This window comes from Osmia lignaria, chromosome 9 (genome assembly GCF_051020975.1).
Source record: "Osmia lignaria lignaria isolate PbOS001 chromosome 9, iyOsmLign1, whole genome shotgun sequence".
Classification (NCBI taxonomy): Eukaryota; Metazoa; Arthropoda; class Insecta; order Hymenoptera; family Megachilidae; genus Osmia; species Osmia lignaria.
In genome coordinates this window covers 11,061,540-11,079,976 of record NC_135040.1, presented here as the reverse complement: position 1 = coordinate 11,079,976, position 18,437 = coordinate 11,061,540, and the positions used below count along the sequence as shown (strand labels likewise).

The 18,437-nt window shown below is 42.5% G+C and overlaps 2 protein-coding genes across 3 annotated transcripts in view; one reads left to right on the top strand and one right to left on the bottom strand.

Annotated features, from left to right (window-relative positions):
- The window catches only part of hiw (MYC binding protein highwire), a 177,549-nt gene that overhangs the window by 129,425 nt on the left and 29,687 nt on the right, over positions 1 to 18,437 (bottom strand). The gene's annotated exons all lie outside the window — the stretch shown is intronic.
- LOC117608710 (uncharacterized) overlaps positions 1 to 18,437 on the top strand; it is a 73,022-nt gene that overhangs the window by 35,997 nt on the left and 18,588 nt on the right. For both annotated transcript variants that reach the window (XM_034334274.2, XM_034334255.2), the window contains exon 2: positions 7,668 to 7,897. In XM_034334274.2, coding sequence (XP_034190165.1) covers positions 7,895 to 7,897 — 3 coding nt within the window. In that variant the 5' untranslated portion in view covers positions 7,668 to 7,894. The remainder of the gene's footprint in view (positions 1 to 7,667; positions 7,898 to 18,437) is intronic.

Genomic DNA, 18,437 nt, shown 5'->3' with positions numbered 1-18,437 from the left:
GCCCCGAAGGAAACTTCGCCTGCGGGCGTGCCGCGGTTCCGGCAAAGTCTGCGCGTATCAAACGAAGAGGATCGAACGAAACGCGGCGTGGCGATACCGTTCAAAGAAATTCCCCGGGCCGTTGGTACGAGTCGAAAACAAGCATAGCCAACGGTCACCTCTGTCCCCTGGCCGATTCCATCCGCGTTTCCATCGACGTCCATCGCGGTAAATCCCTTGTTTGCCCGAGAGCTCCTTTGCCTCGAGAGATTGGAAAGCTTTTTCGCTTTGAAAACCGCGACTCTGTGCCGGCTCTCACTCTTCCTTTCCCGGCTCACAAAGGAGGAAATAAATTAGATTCCTCTCGGCTCTGTATGCTCCGCCTGCGTATGTGTACGTCTACCTGTGTGTCGTTAAATCACCGAAGCTTCTCATCAAAGCCTAGCCAGAACGGTCTGCTATGTCCTCGCGCGTTTTGTACTGCGCGAACGACGCGCGTCTCGTTTGTTTGCCGCGAACAAACAGCTACTCTACGCCAACCTGCTTATCCGAGTTCAAATTTAAATTCTAGTTGCGATCAATCAGTTGTACCGGTAGAGATGAGAGGTGAAATTCTTAGATGAGAACTTGCGCGGATATTAAAGTCTAATTGCGATCTCGAAGTGTCGAGCTAAGAAACGCTTCCCGTAATTTCGCGAGAATGAAATCAAACGATCGGATTTCCGCTGCATCTCACTGCGAGACGCTAATTATTCGACGAATTACGCCATTAACCGAAGTTTAAGTCGGCCGAGCTGAACAAGAGGGTGCGGGTGCGACGGGCGGAGAGGGTTCGTATTCCCGGATAGTTCGCAGACTCGTTATGTACGTTTCACGTCGAGTGTCAAACCGAATTTCTGCGGTGGCATACGAATTCAAATTACTTCGACGAACTTGCCGAAGCAGGCCGATTCGGTGATTTTTCTCGCCGCCATCGCTACCCTCCAACCCCTCCCGAACACCCTGCGGTAATTACGCGAAAGTACAGAGGAGTCGCGCGGGAAGTTTGCGAACCACCACCACCCCCCTTTGACACATCTGCCTCACCCTCTTGCTAGCTTCCCGTCGACGCTCGAATTCGATAATGCCTATCGATGCCGAGCTATGAACGCTTCGAGAGATTAATCGATAACCGTTTCACGGAGACAGCCCGTCATCGACGGATTATAAAGGCTCATAATTAGAAGCTTCGTGGTTAATTTTCAGGCTTCCGAAGTAACGCGTACCCTTAAGCTCGGCCGCGTAACCTGTCGTAAGGGGGCGAAAAGCGAGACAGGGGAAAACTTGTAGGATCTGGTCAGTGGATAATTAGCATCACGTGAAAAATCGCTGTTTCCCGTGCGGTAACGAGACGGCAGTTAAGCAACTACGTGGTATTAAAGGCGCGCGTTATCATCGCCGAGTAGTTGCATTAATGAAATCCGATGAAAAGGCAAGATTAATGCGCATAAATATCTCCGGGGGACGGTATAAAACGCAACGAGCGGGCAAGCTGTTGGTACAGCCGACGGAGGGAGGGGTTTCGAGGAGTGTACTTTACGCGGGTAATTATATAAGAAATATGCACATAGATAGGGTAGTCATTAGATTTCCACGGCGTGCGCCGCACCATTTTCCTCGCAACATCGTACCGAATGGGGTGAGACACCGAGCGAAAGAAAGAATTCCGTGTAATTAAGCGAAAGCGAGATAGCGGAGCAGAGGGTTTAAAAAGGGAGACGAGTAAAAGCTAGCTCGCGCTGACAGCAGTCAAGCCCTGTAACCAGTCGCGATAATGCAACGCTACTAGATAACGAAATTCATCGACGATATTAATCGACTAATGGCCAGGTCGCGTGATACTTAAATTCCTTCTGCTCTCGGGATAGAATTATCGATTGTCGAAGCGCAATTAACCGGTTGAAAAGGATTACGATGTCCTACTAATGATGGTACAACACGGCTGAGAATTAACGCCTGCAATGCTGGAGTGGATATTGATATTTGTTTGAATAATCGTGTGAATTCGAAACTGAAAATAATTTCGATTCGATTATTGAAATTTTAATTTAAAAAAAAAAGAACTTTTGCTGCCTTTTGGTTTAACTCCGTGAAATACCGACGGCTATCAATCGTCGGCGGCAAATAATGCATACTTTGACAATAGACTGTTTGGGCAATGTTTTCTAGCACATAAATTTAACGACGGAGAAGGCTGAATCATCGTCGTCGTTTGGAAACGAGGCAAAGTTAACGGCGACGCGTTTGTTTGCGCGGAGCGGTCCGGGAAACGAGAGGCACCCTAACGAAACGCGCGCCAGGCGATAATTAACTTACGTTTCCGGCTGGCTTTAGTTGCGCAACTCAAACATCAGGGAAATCGGGAGTTCGAATTCGCATCGGTAAACAATTAGGCAAACGTTCCTGACGTGTCCCCGACTTCGTGTCAACAGTAAGTTCGAACCGTCGCGTATCGGTAGTTTGCGGGCTCGATTATATCGAAAGGCAGAATCGATCGTTCCTCGGCTACTTCCTCCTCTATCTCCTTTTTCCTCCTATTTTTCCCCGAGCTGATGCTTAGTAGGATACCAAAGTTTCGAGCAAGCCTTCGATAACAAATTGATTGAAGATCTAGAACGGAATGCCGGTCAAACTAGGCGTCTTTCCCGCGCGAAACTTGGATGGTTTATAATTAATAGCTAGGTCGGGGCGCGCCTTCGTTTCCCGCCACTAATTAAGCGGAGGAGACGATTATATCGATGGTCTGGTTTAGCCGTGGCTTTTACCCGCCTGACAAGAACCACCGACCTGTCGATCAACTTGTTAAATCGTAACGAAGTTTTCCCCGTTTCTCTTAAAAATTCGCTACGATATTAATGAACCGTGTTGTATAATTTCAAATTAATCTTACTCACACGAACCTGCTAGAAGATCGCATCAACGTTCGACTTACCTGAAACAGAAAGGAAAAATAAACATTAGTGCCAGAACAAGTCATTGAACACGCTGTAATCTGTTTATCAAACTGTGATCGTTGCTCGAACGAAACGCGTGTTGCTTTGAAGCTACTCAGAAACTCTCGATTTCGGTTGTCACTCGCTTCAGCGAGTACTTAAACTTTCGGAAATACGAGGGACATATCCGTTAATACAGTGGCGGTGTATGCAAAGCGCCTTACAGTCGTGTGCCCGTAATTGGGAACGTTCCCGCCGTCTCTCGTTATAAGATAATTCCGAAAGTTTCTCTTCCTCGACAGAGAGCGAGAGGAGACCGTGCAGGATGTTAGGAGAGGGTTTAAGTGCGCCAGGGACAGGTTTAGGGGGTCAGGTAGGCGGCAAACAGGGGGGGTGGGGAACTGAAATTTGCATCTACACGACTCAGCCAGTATAATGGAATTAAAACGAGGCGGTGCTGCAATTAGCTTCCTAACTAATTCTACAGGCGCGTCACACGTCGCGTGTGTTTGCTGCGAAAAAAAAAAATAAAAATAGAAACTGTCCGACGAGGCACAGTTTACGTGTTCGGCTTCCCTGATATGCGTACCGCTGAAAATCTCGAGAGTTCATACCACGTCTGCCTCGGTGTACCGGTAATTGTGAATGGAAAATTTGGAAATTTGAATTGAATTTCAGGAAAATAGCAAAGTTATATTCTACGTATTTAAGCTACTTTTAATATCAGTGATTTTACAGGAGATCGGGGGCGAAAGGAAGAAATAAAAACAACAATGGCTAGAAAAGGAATGAGAAATGCGATGATAAAGATAAGGAGTATTACTATCTTGTATGCTTCGATTCTTATAGCTGAAGTAAGGCAAATGAAAAATGAGTGCAGTGCATAAAGAATGCAGTAAAAATCGTGATTTATACGTCTGTGATAACTGTAAAACCGAATAATCTATAATTAAATAAAACTATTATAATTTTTAATGAACTTCATTCATCCCCGTTTCTTATTAATAACTTAATTATTACTTGTTATTAAGCGAAACTGCTGTGATTCAATAATGTCAGATAACTATGTAATATTTTAGTATAAACACTTTTCTTGTAAATATAATAATTTCTGCATAATTACAATTCAAAGTCAAATTGTTACTTTCGACCCTGTTCCCCCCTATATTAATAATACAGTAAACGTAGCAATCAAAACTCTCTAAATCCCAAAAGCAAATATAATCAATTTAATATACACTCTACCAATAATTACCAACAATACCACATTGCAATTAATCGAGCTTTTCCGTTATGTTTATCATTCGCGTGCAATCGGAAGCACAAGTTCGTTCATTTTCCCCGGCTATTATCCAGGGAAACGTAGCAACGCGAAAGAAGACTGCACGAACCCAGAATAATTCCCCGAATAATATTCCCGTCAACGTTAATACGAGTTCATCGTTCAAGGAGCGACGGATGAAAAGTAAAATTGGATTTTAATTCAACCGACTGGAATTTAATTTATCTCGTTTCAATATCAAGCGAAAGAAACGCAAGCTCGAAAATATTGTGTGAACCACTTTGAGGAAGGTTGCGGATCGAATAGAATTTTATTGGGCCATTTTAATGAACAAAGTTTACGAAAGAGTAACCACGCGAAACGGCGGTCAGATACTCGAGAAATATTTTCTGACGTTGATTAAATAAACGCGTACACGAGACGGTGTATACGCAGAAGGGAACAGGACTATGTTAAGACTGCCCGCCACCTCTCGTCTCTCAACATCGCGGAATTAACCTCGCGACGGATAATGAACTAGTTAGGTTCACAAGCGACAAGGGGGATGGATAAATCGTCGTTGACGGTGCGGGTTCAAGAAGGTTACGAAACGGAAGCGTTAGTTAAAGGGGAAGGAACGAGCGTGAAACTCGCGGGTAAGTTGCTTCCTTTCGGAAAACTTGGATTGCGCTCGGCAAACTGATTTCTTAAGTAAACGCTTACGGTGAAGCGGGAAAAGGAACAGAATCATAAGTAACGTATAGGTTTCAACGTTTGTTGATGCAAACGAACCGTAAGACATTATTTCGATCCGTTGGCTATCCATGAAAATAACCAGCGCGATTTTCCGGGCAAACGGAACGATCGATCGCGTAACAAACGATCTCGTTATCGGCTTGCTGTTCTACCGTACGCTTCGCAACGCGTTGCAGATCGCCGGTTGTCCGACGAGTTTGCACAGTTTGCGTTTCCCGGCCTCTACGCAAACAGACAGCGGAGTTTGATGATTACGAACAGGTGAAAGGAGAGAGAGAAAGAGAGAAAGAGAATTGTCGAGGGAACGACGAAGACAGAGGCAGCGGTAGACAAAGGATGAAGTCACGAGAGGATGTTTCCGTATAATTACAATACACATCGTCTAGATCATGGTGTATTCTAGGGAACAGCGACAAGCCAACTAGCTGCTGGCCACTGCTAACTACCAATCCTCTGTCTTCGTGTTCTGCCCCGAGGTCCTCTGTCACAGGCCAATGAACCGGTAATGATACATTAATATCCCCGGGGCGGTCTATCAACAGCGTCCAAAGGGCGCGTACCGATGGCGAATAGATAATTGAAAGATACAAGATGTTTAGCGTCGATCGACACCGCTTATCGTTGGACGAGCGATAATAAAGATTTTGCAAATTTTTGCGAAATTACTAATGATCATGCGTCACGAGATGACGTGTTAATAATGATCGTTCATGTCAGAGGATAAAGCGATTACCAAGCGTTTCATCGTGGAAGGAATCATGCAACTCGGGATAAGATTAATTCGATAGCGGTGCTATTCTATGGAGAATAGAAGAAAATCCGGATAACTGGTAGCATACGTCACGGAATCGGATCAAGGAAAATGCTAGCAGCCCGCAGCTCGTCTCTGTCAGCATGGTGGATATTAGCGAGCGGGTAGGTAGGTAGCGTGAACGGGGCAGCAGGTGATCTATTATCAGGCTTGCGTGTAATCAAGCGAGCTTCAGAAGCGGACGAAAACACAGACACGCGGGATGGCTGGGTAGCGTAGATGGAAGAGATGATCAGCGATTAATCTCCTACGTAAGGAACTTCGAAGGAGCTTCTTCGCGTAATTCCTTGGCCAAGGAACGTTCGAATCCGCTTTCAGGAGCGGACCATGTTGCGTTTAGAAATTCTTTCGCTTAGATTTATCGCGAACCTTCATCGAATATGGTTCATCGAAGAATTTAATCCTTCTATTGTATAAACTGGTGCATATATATTTCTTGAAATACAAGTGTATAATACGATGAACTGAAGTACAGTGGATTAAATTATGATTAGAATTTCATTCGTATAAATACTTCATTTTCCCATGCAAATGTCCCAATATTCAATGTTCCTTTTCTCAGAAATTATAAACGATATCTTCAACAAATAGTTTCGTTTGATTTCTCTTGTTTCTTTGTATAATTTAACGAGAGGGTTTTCAAAAATTTTAAAAACTATATTTTTAACAAATTTTCAAAGTTTGGTCCTAAGAAAATTTCAAAAGGTAAAGATTTATCCTCAGTACATTCCTGCACCATATGAGGACTTTATTAAAAACCCGAAATCTTAAGCCATCCTTGAAAATCCTTCAATTAGCCCCAATATCAATGTTTCGAAGACGACCCTTGTTTGCGAGTCGTTCGTCGAAACAATTTATCAATACAAAAAATCTTAATGGATTCCAATGGTTTACAAGAAATAACCCTAATCCTGATAAAAAATTCATTCACCCACAACATCACTTTTTATCCAACCCCACAAATACAAGTATATACCGAACGATGAAAAAGTCGGTTTTATTCATGTTTCGATTATATTTCATAAATTCGGTGGTAGTTAAACCTGAAAATTTTCCTCGAAAGTTTACTTACGCTGGCAGGCATCAAGAACCGATCCCTGGTAACTCGCGTTTACCTTAGCGAACATTAAACAGTCTAATTCAACCAGACCGGGACACGACAGGCCGTTTCTCCACCCTCTTTGGTCGCGTTAAGATCCAACGACAAGGGCGAGTTCGCGGTACGTTTGATCTCTCCTCTGCTTTCTCGAGCCATCTAAAGTACCCGTGTCGCGAGTCTCGGTCGTGCAAAAGGCTCAAAGCGAACACGCTACGATTTCTTCCATCGTAGGCGAGACGGGTTACTTGAATAATAGAGATAAAACAGGACCAGGGGCGAAAGTGAATCGCGAGGGGGAGAAAATGGAACTGCGAGACGGGACGAATGAAACGGTAGAAGAAGCTACCTGTTTCTCACGGGACGTTAACTTCGCGTGTTCGTTTCTCTTCCTGCCTCTGTCCTTCGTCCCTGTATACGTAGCTGTGCGTGCAACGAGCCGCAGGACCGGCTGCAGGATGAAGGAGAATGCAATCCCGTGCATTCGGGAGCATCGAAGCGCACGGCCGAGCCTCGTTCCCTATGCACTTTGCATCCGCGACGCATAATTTCCACCGTTCGAAGGGGACCACCATTTTCCATGCTGTTCGATCGATGTTCATCATCGACCCACGAGGTCCACGTTTCCTCCTCGAGCGTACACAGCCTCGATACACATATATACGCGTCGTGGAAATGATTTAATGTGATCGTAAATTAAAATGTCAACCCTTGCCGAGATTCGAATATGTACCTTAAAATTTTGCAAAATCATCTCGAATTCTAATTTATGAAAATATGTTAATTTTTCAGGAATAAAGGAACAAAGGATGATCATCTCTGTCGACTACGGATACGAATTTGTTTGACGGAATTTATACGGGTTATTGACATCGGCCGGGCAACAGAGAACGAGTTCGCGGTTTGGAATTCACCAGGCACGACAAGAGCTTGGAATCGATGGATGGGACCACGTTCGGAATATGATCGAGTGGACACGCGGCTGCTCTTTTTAATTCGGCAACATTCTGCCGGGGAAAATGGTACGTTAGCGAGGCAGACTTGCCGGACACGAGGCGACTCTGTGATCGAGCAATTCGCGGTTGCAAAAATTGCCCAACTGAAATTGATAGAAATAATACTGAGAAAAAAAGAAACGAATGGGGAAGCTATTTCTATCGTAATTGGTTTTATATCACCTTAAATAACAAAACTAGAGTTGTGCAGACGTTTCAATAGTCATTATTAGATTTTTCAAGTTAATTCCTCAAGTAATTTCGACATTTGAGCATCTACGATAATATAGAAAGAAAAGGAAATAAATGGGGAAACTACTTCGTTCGTATTTTGTTTTATATTGCCACAAATAATAAAACTAGAATTATATATATTAAATGTATAGCCATTACTAGATTTTTCAAATTAATTCTTCAAGTAATTTCGACATTCGAGAATGTACGATTGGTCGATTAAAATCTACGTGATGGCAATGTAGAAGTATCACACGTGGCCGTAAAACATTCTAACACGACGTTACGCTAACTCCAGGTAAGCCCTGCTTCGAATTATTACCTCCATGGCCCTCTCTATCGTGGCTCGAGGGAGAAACGGAAACCGTTTCGACTCTCTTCACGATCACGAAATGATAGCCCGTGTCAGAATTATTGCTATCCATCCTACGATATATCCAACTGACCGGATACCAGCAGGTGTACCTGCACTTCGATAAAGTACAGGGCGCGAAAGTGGCCGACCTTAATTGTAAAACGGAAGCCACCTTATCGATCGTAATGTTGACGGTGTAACCGAGAATTTGCGAGCTCTCGCGACGTTTATCGGACCTCGTTGCATTTCCGAAATCAAAAGTGTAAACGCAGCTGTTACCATATTCGATCGAATATCAAAAGACCGAACAAATATAAAGCTTCGATAATTTATCAATTGAATCGCTACGGAATTAACTTAACATCTGAAAAAGTTTCGAAAACTGGAAAAATTCATTTCCAAATCAAATATTATACTCTTCTATTCGATCATTTTTACGAGAGTAAAAATTTCAATGATATCGTGAAATAGTTAACAAAATATCGCATCTCGTGCACAGTGTAACAGGTGAATATTTATAGGTAGATACAACTAACTTATAATTATATGTTCATTGCCTCGCTCGTTGCGAAATGTGACGTTAACACGAAGAGACCCGTTCGCGGTTAGGCAAATAAATTCCGTTTAGAAGGTAGAACGAAGACCGGGTTATAATTCTTCATTTCGTGTGTCTTGGCGAAGGACAAACGACACCCGTCGTGTTCCTCGATAAACCAGCGACGGCCCATAAAATAATTACCCGCTGGAAGAATTTAAAAAATAGAAAACAAAAGAAAATAAAAGGGAGAAAAGTGTCATAAAGTCTTGCCAGGGTTGAAATACGATGACGGTACGAGCGGAACGACCATTCCGTGGCTCTCGATTTATTAGCCCTCGAGTTCGATCGATACTCGTTGCCCGTGCATGATTAAGTTTTTATCGAAATCCGAAGTCCCGTGTCACTCGTAAATTCGCGAGTGCACCGAAATCCGTGTGCATCGTTGCGTTCATGTCTCGCGTCTGTCCGACAGTGAAACAAAAAGGAAGGGGTGGAAAAAAGACATTGCCTGGAGAGGAAGGGTGGATTCTCGCGAAAATTCATCGACGCTTTTTAAAGCCGATTAAAACGCTGTCTCATAACGCGCGAACGTGCGTCGCTATTTAATTATGAACAGTCGCGAGAGCACGCTCCGTTTGTTCGAATCGCTTGCATTATTTAACGTGTTTACTGGCAAATTCGCGAATATGTTTCCCGACGAAACGACCGCCGATAACCGGCACAATGTTTCCTCGTCGGCGAAAACGGGACGCCAAGTGCGAATAATAAAATAAGGCGAGTGTTCATAATTTCATCAGCATTTGCAAATTCTTCACCCATAAGAAATTCATGAAATAGAAATTAAAATTGCTGAATATTTTATCTTGCTTTCGAACGAAAAATCTGTTTGAATGACATACTTTTTTATTTAAAAAATGACGGAGTTGATCGAGTCAGAGGGCAAATTTCAGCCGGAGGCTACAGAAAACTTTCGTTTAGACAGGCTGGAATTATAAAAAAATAAAAAAATTCGCGAACCGTTACGATGAAGGTAGTTGTCGTTCGACAGACGTTCGTTAGAAAAGTTCGATATTCTTTCTGCTCGGCGATACCGATGTCGTTATTATATCGACGTCGACCCTATTATAATTTCTCCCGGCAAGGTTTCGACTCGAATTGATGGGAAACGAACCGCGCGTTCCGAGGATGAAAAAGAAAGGGGTCGAGAGAGGATATATATATATATAAAGAAAAAAAAATCTGTAGATCCAACGATGATCGAAGGTGGAGAGAGGGATGGTGGGGTAGGAAGAGACCATTAACGCCGATCCAAAAGATGCCTGAGCTACGTGATATTGGAAATCCTCCTTTTTACGCGAGTCCTCATCCCGCGGGAGTGCCAGGGGAGCCACTCGATTTTTACACCTTCGCGACCCGCCCCTCGATCCTGCATGTCTATTCTTTTCGATTTCGTAGTAACTACTGTCGAACGTGAATTTTCACCGAAAGATATACGCTATTCCCTCAGGAAGTGTCGCGAACGGGGGGTTGAAACGACAGTTTGCGAGGGAGGTGGATGTTCTGGGAATTGATCGCTGTTATTTCACTCCAGCTTAGTGATAAATATCCTTACCAGAAGGTTTCTTTAACTATTATTATTATTTTTTAATATGAAATATTTTATAATCATATAATTTATTTTGATCGGTAATTAATACAACATTGAGCTTTATAATGCAGCATTAATTTGGCAAACTACGATCGACAGCAAAGTAGAATTGTAGACAACCTCTGACATTAAATACTAAAGAGCAGATATCTGGAGCACGTTTTAATTAATTAATGATAATTTTAATGAAGCTATCGTTGTTGAAATTTTTCAAATAAACCATTCGATAATAAAAATTACCATTCTTTTATTTTCGTGACTTATTTGCCCGTTTACTGATAGCGTAGCATGAATAATTGATAAGTCGGAATCGAACCGTATCACGACACGACACTTCTCCTATATCCTCCTTCTATATATTTCACGCGGCGATTTTGAGGAACGTCGAAGGAAATTTTATAGAACGGAAATAATCGATCGCGCGACACAACGTGCAGAGGGTCGGAATCGGGAGATCAGGAACAAGTTCTCCGGTTCGAGGCACGATGCAACAAGAGGAATACTTGCGGCAGAAATTGTATTTCCTCTAACTCGAAAATAATTCTCGATCTGGGTCGCGGAATACGACGATCCGAGCGTGAATAACGCGGGAATATGAATAAAATTCAGTATATCCTTCGTGTCGTACATTTACCAACGAACGAACGCGTGGTATTCTACACGGAATCGATATCGATTCCAGCCGACGTTTATGTGTAAATTCGTTCTCCATTCTGTTGAAATAGAAAAAAAAAACACATACCACTCGCCTACGAACGCGATCCACCTTTTACGATCAGCCATGCTCGACAGTCAATGCTAGAAATTTACTCTCGTATACGACTGAAGCGTATATTCGTTGCTATCAGTGCACAGAAAAAAGGTATGTACCGAAGCAAGGATACACGTCTGTGAACGAGGTACCTGGCTATCTTTGTACCCTTTCCAATATCGTTTTAGTACATGTTAGTACGAATCTCCCTCACGACTTGTGCTTTTGTTCGCACGCACTCTCGATCGTTGTCCAGGAACAAATTCAATGATTATTTGGATCGCGGTTACTGGGCTATTCGAAACCAGAATTTAATATATCGATCGCCCGCTACGAATTAAGTTAAAGAGAATTTGTAAAAAGTGTTAGAAATATATCGGGTAGCAGGTGGAAAGCAGGGTTGAGCATTATTTTAAATAATCTTATGACACAAATTTTGGCTAGAATGAAGATATTCAAGAATAAGAAATAAATTATTCATTTGAATAATTAAAATAATAAGTAATTAAAAATTCAGTTAGTTATTTATTTAATAATAAAATTTTATTTGAAATAAAAGTTATTTTTAAATAATTCGATTTTATTCGAGATTTGCATTCAAAGATATGTAAATAAATTTTCATTTAAAACAAAAATTATTATTATTTGAGATAATACCCCAATTTTTGAAAGTTTAATTTAATTCTTTGCGTACGATCGATGCATAATTCCGCACATATTGCAGTATATTCTTGATACAAAATACAGCTATGAGTGTAAACAGTAAAGATTTATAATACATTTTTGTATTGAATGATAAAATTATTACTTCTTTTACTTTAAATTAATTATATTCTGTGCAAGCTTAAGAATGCTCCTTCCCATAAGGGTTAAAAAATAAAACAGCTATTCTTAAAATAACAATCCCCTAAAACTCGTAAACATTCACAAAAGATTAGGTACTTAATCCGTTGCACCCCATAAATCTTATCTTCTTTTTCCCACCACTTTCCATTCGCCCGAAACACGGAAACTTTGCAATTCACCCTTTCGAATCTTGAGATACAACTTTATCGACGATTCGCCAAGTTTAGCCGGATAGTTTCCGCGCTGTTAATGACACAGAGAAAGAGAACGAAAGAGAAGCGTGAAGCGGGTTGGAGAGGGTAGCAGCTATCGACTTTCAAAGGAGTCGTATCCACGCTTTTCAACACTCGACACTACCGGCGCATTCGGTTCTCTATTTTTTTTTTTTTTTTTTTTTTTTTTTTTCTAAAAGCTTTACCCCTTGTGTTGCCAACCGGGCACGAAGTTCCTCCGACGCGGACGCCTCTTTGCCCGGCGCTTTTTTCTCTTCAATCCAGGAACGCGGTATAAATCGACGAAAAATGCATGCATGCACGCACGCACGACGTTGTATCGCCCTTTTTCAGGGCCCGACGCGTTCAAACATCAAACGATGGGCCGGCGTAGGCGGGACAAAGATCCAGTCTGAGCGGAAAACGCGTCGAAAGATGGAGAGAGGCTTCAGCAAGCGGGCTAAAAGATGCATAAACAACGGTAACCGAGGAAAATGGGGAAACTCGGAGAAAGAGAAAGAGGAGGAAGAGGTTTGGTGAGGGGTAGGAAGAGAAAGGGTGGTTGGAAGTGTTGGCAGTAAGTCTCGACGTTCTTCTTCGTTCCACCTGCTTTCTCCTTCTCCGTCGGTTTTCCAAACCGACGAAGGAGCGCGTTTGCAAATTACGCGCAGTCTGAGGCGACTTACGGACTTTCAGAGTTTTAATTACTCCACGCGAGAGCCCCCCCGCTCGTGCTCTCTTTCTTTATCTTTCGTATACTTGCTCACACCGCACAGCTACCTACCCATTTTCAACGTACCATTTCAATTTCGCGAAAGAGTACCGCGTTTCAATGGGAACAGGAAGAGGAGCCTCGATTCTACGCTTTTCTACGCTCGACGCGGTTAGCCTGGCCCGATTCTCGATCGCGGTCAAGAATCGACGAAAGATTCCACGAATTGCGAAAGGAACAACCGTGAGAGATCGTTGAAACCCGAGCTTTTAAGGTCTTCTCCACGTAAGAGACCTTAGAATCTAAGGTCCGAGAAGATAGAACCTTAGATGAGCGCTCGGTAAACGAATTTCACCTTCCCCTTGCATTTGCTTTTCGATCTAATCTCCATAAAAATTCATATTAGTCTTTTGTTCAGAACCTCTACAAATTCAGCTTCCTACTCTGTCCAAGGTACGCGACACAGATATTTTTTACAGGTCACGTTTTTCCTACTTTTCCCTCCCCCGGGAGTTACTTCCCTCGTAACCGAGCCGTCCATTAGAAAAAAAGAAAAAGAATCATTGGGGCACTTACGGGCACGCCAGTATCCTCTAACCAACGTGTGCACTTCTCGTAACACGGTGCACACCTCGCGAAACGTGGCGATAAAGCCGACAGAAAAAAAGAAGGAAAAGAGAAAATGCAAAGGGAACGCGACACGAGTCTGAGAAAAAAAAAAAAATTCTAAATAGCGATATTGTAACGTGCTATGAACACGGTTACGAATGTCACACCGGTGTATCGATGGAAATATCTGACCGCATGCGAATCGTGAAAAACTCTCGCATTTTCCCTCTCTTTTTTTTTTTACATGCTCCTTGTTTTTTCCAAACCGAACGAGACCGCAGGACAAGTTTAACACGTCGGGCTAATAGGTGGAGTTAAATTGAACGACGCGTTTCAGAACACCCCTATTCGATTGGTTGTTGTCAACGTTACAACGACCGTCGGCTTTTTTATATCGAATCTGCGCCAGGTATATCGCTTTGTACCCAATTAAAAAATCCGTTTAGCTAACTGGTACCGTGAAGAAAGGAGAGATTTAACGGGACGATTGTTACGTTGACACCGTCGATTCGAAGAGCGATCGCGACGAGTTTGTACCGTGAATGAATGTATAGTAAATTTGCATGTAACGAGGGTGAAATTAGAGGAAACGCGAGGAAAAAGAGGGGAGAGCGTGCTATCGAGTAGCAGAACACGTACGGCTATCGTTTATGGCAATTTCTACGATCCTGCGTTTCCTGTCGGGCACGTAAACGACGATCGAAACGATCGGCTGACAGTGATAGATGTCGCGTTACCGTGGCTCCGTTCTCGTAAAAACTTTGCATTTCTTTCACGCTCAACTTCATGATCTGAATTTTATAGAAATTATCGAACGCGAGGAAAATCAATGACAGAGAAGTTAGTTAAAGTCAATTTATGTTAACCTTTGTACCGGATCGTCGCGACTGGGCAGGAAAATAAAATGTGTACCATGAATTCATCGGAGAATATTTATCATGGAATTTCAGTTGAAATTGCGACACGACAATATTCTATATTTTTTTACCTCCAGCTAGACCCATCGAGTAGTTATCCATAATAATTAATAAGCACATATTTGTTCAAGCGATTTTCAAAGCTCCTCGAAGAGCATTATTCAACTCATTTCTCCGGCAAAGATTTTCACCGTGAAGCACATTGCGACACGCATGTGTCGTGCTCAAATGGTAGCCCACACGCATTCGTGGATAAATATTTACACTGGAGTATGACCCCCGAGCGGTTTCCGAGCGGAAAAACGCGGCTGGATAGGGGGAAAGATTTCATTTGCAACGTTCAGACGTTAAATGGGAACAGTGGCTTGCATATAAAACGTCGCCGACAGGCATTTCTTCTTAATTTACTTGAAAATGAGCGAGAATGGGCTGACCAAACGAGAAGCTGCTAGCTTTATTCGCGTAGAGCAGTTTCAAGACCTCTTAAATCTATTACCTTTTAAGGATTATTAAACCCAAATTATGGCATAACATTTTAATTTTGTATCTGTTAATCACAAGTGGTAAAATCTCATAAAAGAAGAAAATTCCTTTTTCTCAGGATTGAATACAGTTATCAACTTCAAATTATTAGAGCCTCTAGTATCAACAAAAAAAATGTTGAAATACTAAATAGAAGAAATTATACAACTTTATCAATGAATGAACTTTTTTGTACTCTTACTTTCAACGTCGAAAGTGCTGCCAATTTGGATGTAGACCAAATTTCAAAAAAGTCTTTAACTAAAATATGTATTACCTCTAGTCGTGAAAACTTACGAAATTTTAACTGGATAGGTTGAATGATCACTGAGAAAAAGGAACATGAGTGTCTAAAAAACGTGATTATACAGGGAAAGCATTTTTCTAAAATCTGAAATGAAATAAAATTTTGTTTAAATTCGATTTTTTGACCCTAAAAATGCCCACTAACTTCGATTTGTTATAGAAACAAACAAGGCGAGATAATTCGATGATATTTCAAGAATTATCGGTTCGCTGATGGTTTACGATGACTTTTATTCGCGCAATTTACAACGCGTACGCCCTATTGGTGGCTCGCGATCACGTAGCCGGTGCATCTGAAATATGACGAAAAATATTAGGTTTTACGAGGCACGGGCTCAACGACAGCGAAACGAAGCGAAGGAGGGCGGGAAATCGAGCAGAGGCAAAGTAGGAGAAGCGGCAAATTTATCGTAAGTATTTTTCTTGGGCGCAAGTGTGCGGAATCTTGAAGTTCCGTGCGGACGTCCCAATATTTTTATCCCCTCTTCGCGCAAGACGGTGCTCGACAACTCGCTATTTCCGTTTCGCATCGCATCGAACAAAATTTACCATTTTTCCTTGAAAACGAACGGAGAAAAAAAGACCGGGTTTTTAATTTCGCGTGTCGCGAACGGATCTGCGGGATGCGCTCGAATGACAGACATACAGGAATTCGTTTCGGAGCGTGCAGCGGGAAACGAAATTCGTTTCGTGTTTCAAGCTCGTGATATGCCAGAAGTAATTAGTATGGGCGCGCGTGTTTGATCAACCCAAATTCGCCTCGCGGATTTTTCATTGTTTAACGCTTCCTCCAAATAACATAGAAATAAATGATTTGTCAGAAAACATTTGGCAGCAGGGAAGAGGCTCAGCAATGAAATGGTGATTAGTTAAAGCGGAATCGCGTAGCAAAGCGACGGCAAGCTTGTCGACGAACGGAACTAGCAAAAACGTCAGTGTATCAGCAACAAAGTCTACAGAACAACAAGGTGTTCAACGAAAACGCGAGAGAGCCAGACGCGAGCGACGTTCCGTTTTCCCTCCCGCGGGGGAGAATCGCTCGCGCCACAGAAACTCGGCAAACAATTATAACTTCCGGTGAGAAACACCATAATATAGTCGAACCGCTGGCGCACGTCGTTTCGAAACGTTACATTTATGGCCCCGTTGGTGTTACCGAGCCACGAATTTCTGGCTTTGGAATTTCGGGTTTCACCGTTGCGGTCGTCCACCACCGATCCCTTTCCTTCTTCCCCTACCTAACCCTTTACCTTACCCCGTAAACCCCTGTTCGACCCATGTCCCACGGAGTCTCTATCTTGCTAACTTCACCTAATTTATCTTTGTCCGGCTGGATCCACTCGATCCAATTCCACCGACCATTTATTTATTCAGCCGCAAGGTAAGCGCGAATTTATCGTCGAACGTCGCTCTTCTTCCGGGCCGATTAAACCGAAGGATCTTTATTATGATATTGGAATTATCGTTAATGAGACGTAGGAGAGAGCGGGGTGAAAGTAACATTGTAGATAACTCAAAATCAGTTGAAACTATTATCGCAAATATTGGATATACAATACGAAATTACAATTAACCCTTTGATTACGGCGAAAGTACAGTCGCACCCTACAATCAAGAATTTCGTTAGGCAAAATTTTTTGAGAAAGTAGATTGTAACAAATTTACTATGCTCCTTTAGGCGCCAACAGTAGTGAAAGGGTTAAGGTGGTACTTGCGTTTTTACGGTCATTTTTAGGTCTTTTAAAAGTGATACTTTCCAAGATCTCAAAGTGAAATTGTTCTCCCCTATAATTTCTAGAAGAATGAGAATTTTTAAATTGCCTTTTGAATTGCATTTCGAATCGCTGAATGACTGCAAAGTGAAATACTCTGCAAATAGCAGTAATCAGATTAACTAGAGAGCTCAGCTTTGTTGGCAGAGAGCTAACAAAAGGTAGTCCGATATTAAACGACGTGACATTAATCTGTATCAAACGTATCCTCCTCTCGAGGCAACTGCTGTTGCGCGATTTTTCAACCAACTACCCTCTCGAGACTGGCCTCGATCACGTTCGAAGAGACTAAAAGGGAGTTCATCGCGCTCTTCGTCATCCTCGAGTTCTCGTAACAGCGATATAGTATATATTGGCCGGCATAGAGCAAAGTTTTCCCATCTCGCGGCGTATTTTTCTCCGTTGACGAGGAAACAAGTCGCGAAATATGTCCTCGGGCAGTGGGTCAACGCTCGTGAACGGTGCGCTGCTTAATAGGCGAGGATTCGTCTACCAGGCCGTTCTGTTTCGCGCTAGCCGAGTAAATCTTTTGAAAATTCCACAGCTGCAACCTGCATTACGAGAGGCATCGTATTTTTCACCCTTTCTGTGTTTCTATTTCACCCACGCCGAAAAGAGAAACGTGAAAATCGTCCGCGCGACGCAAAGCGTACGATGACGCTTTGAAACGTTCAGTCACCGAGATCATTAAAAAACCGTGGAAAAAAGAAATGAAGAAACATTGATCGTGACCTGCGTTCAATCGCCGGTAATGACTTCGCTGCTTTCGATAACTGCAAACGAAAGTTGAGCTTTCAGAAATTCATCAAAGACGCCTGGAGTGTTTGAAAAATTTCCATCAAAATAAATAAAATAATTTACAGCTTTACCACTTCAAGATATAAGCAAAGAATTGAAAGTCCAAATCGCCTTAGACCAGCTTTTATAGAATTTGCTAAAAGTCTAAAGAAAAGTGTGCTAGCTGATAAAAGCGTGTTGCTCTAAATGTTTCAAACATAGAGGAAAAGAAAAACAGAAGTGGAGCTTTCCAAACAGTCCACGTATTTCCTATATCAAAGTGTACACAGATCCAATTTCGTTCCTGCGATCCAATCAAACGCAAAGCCTGATCGAACGAAAAATAACGAACCGAACCGATGCGTCGA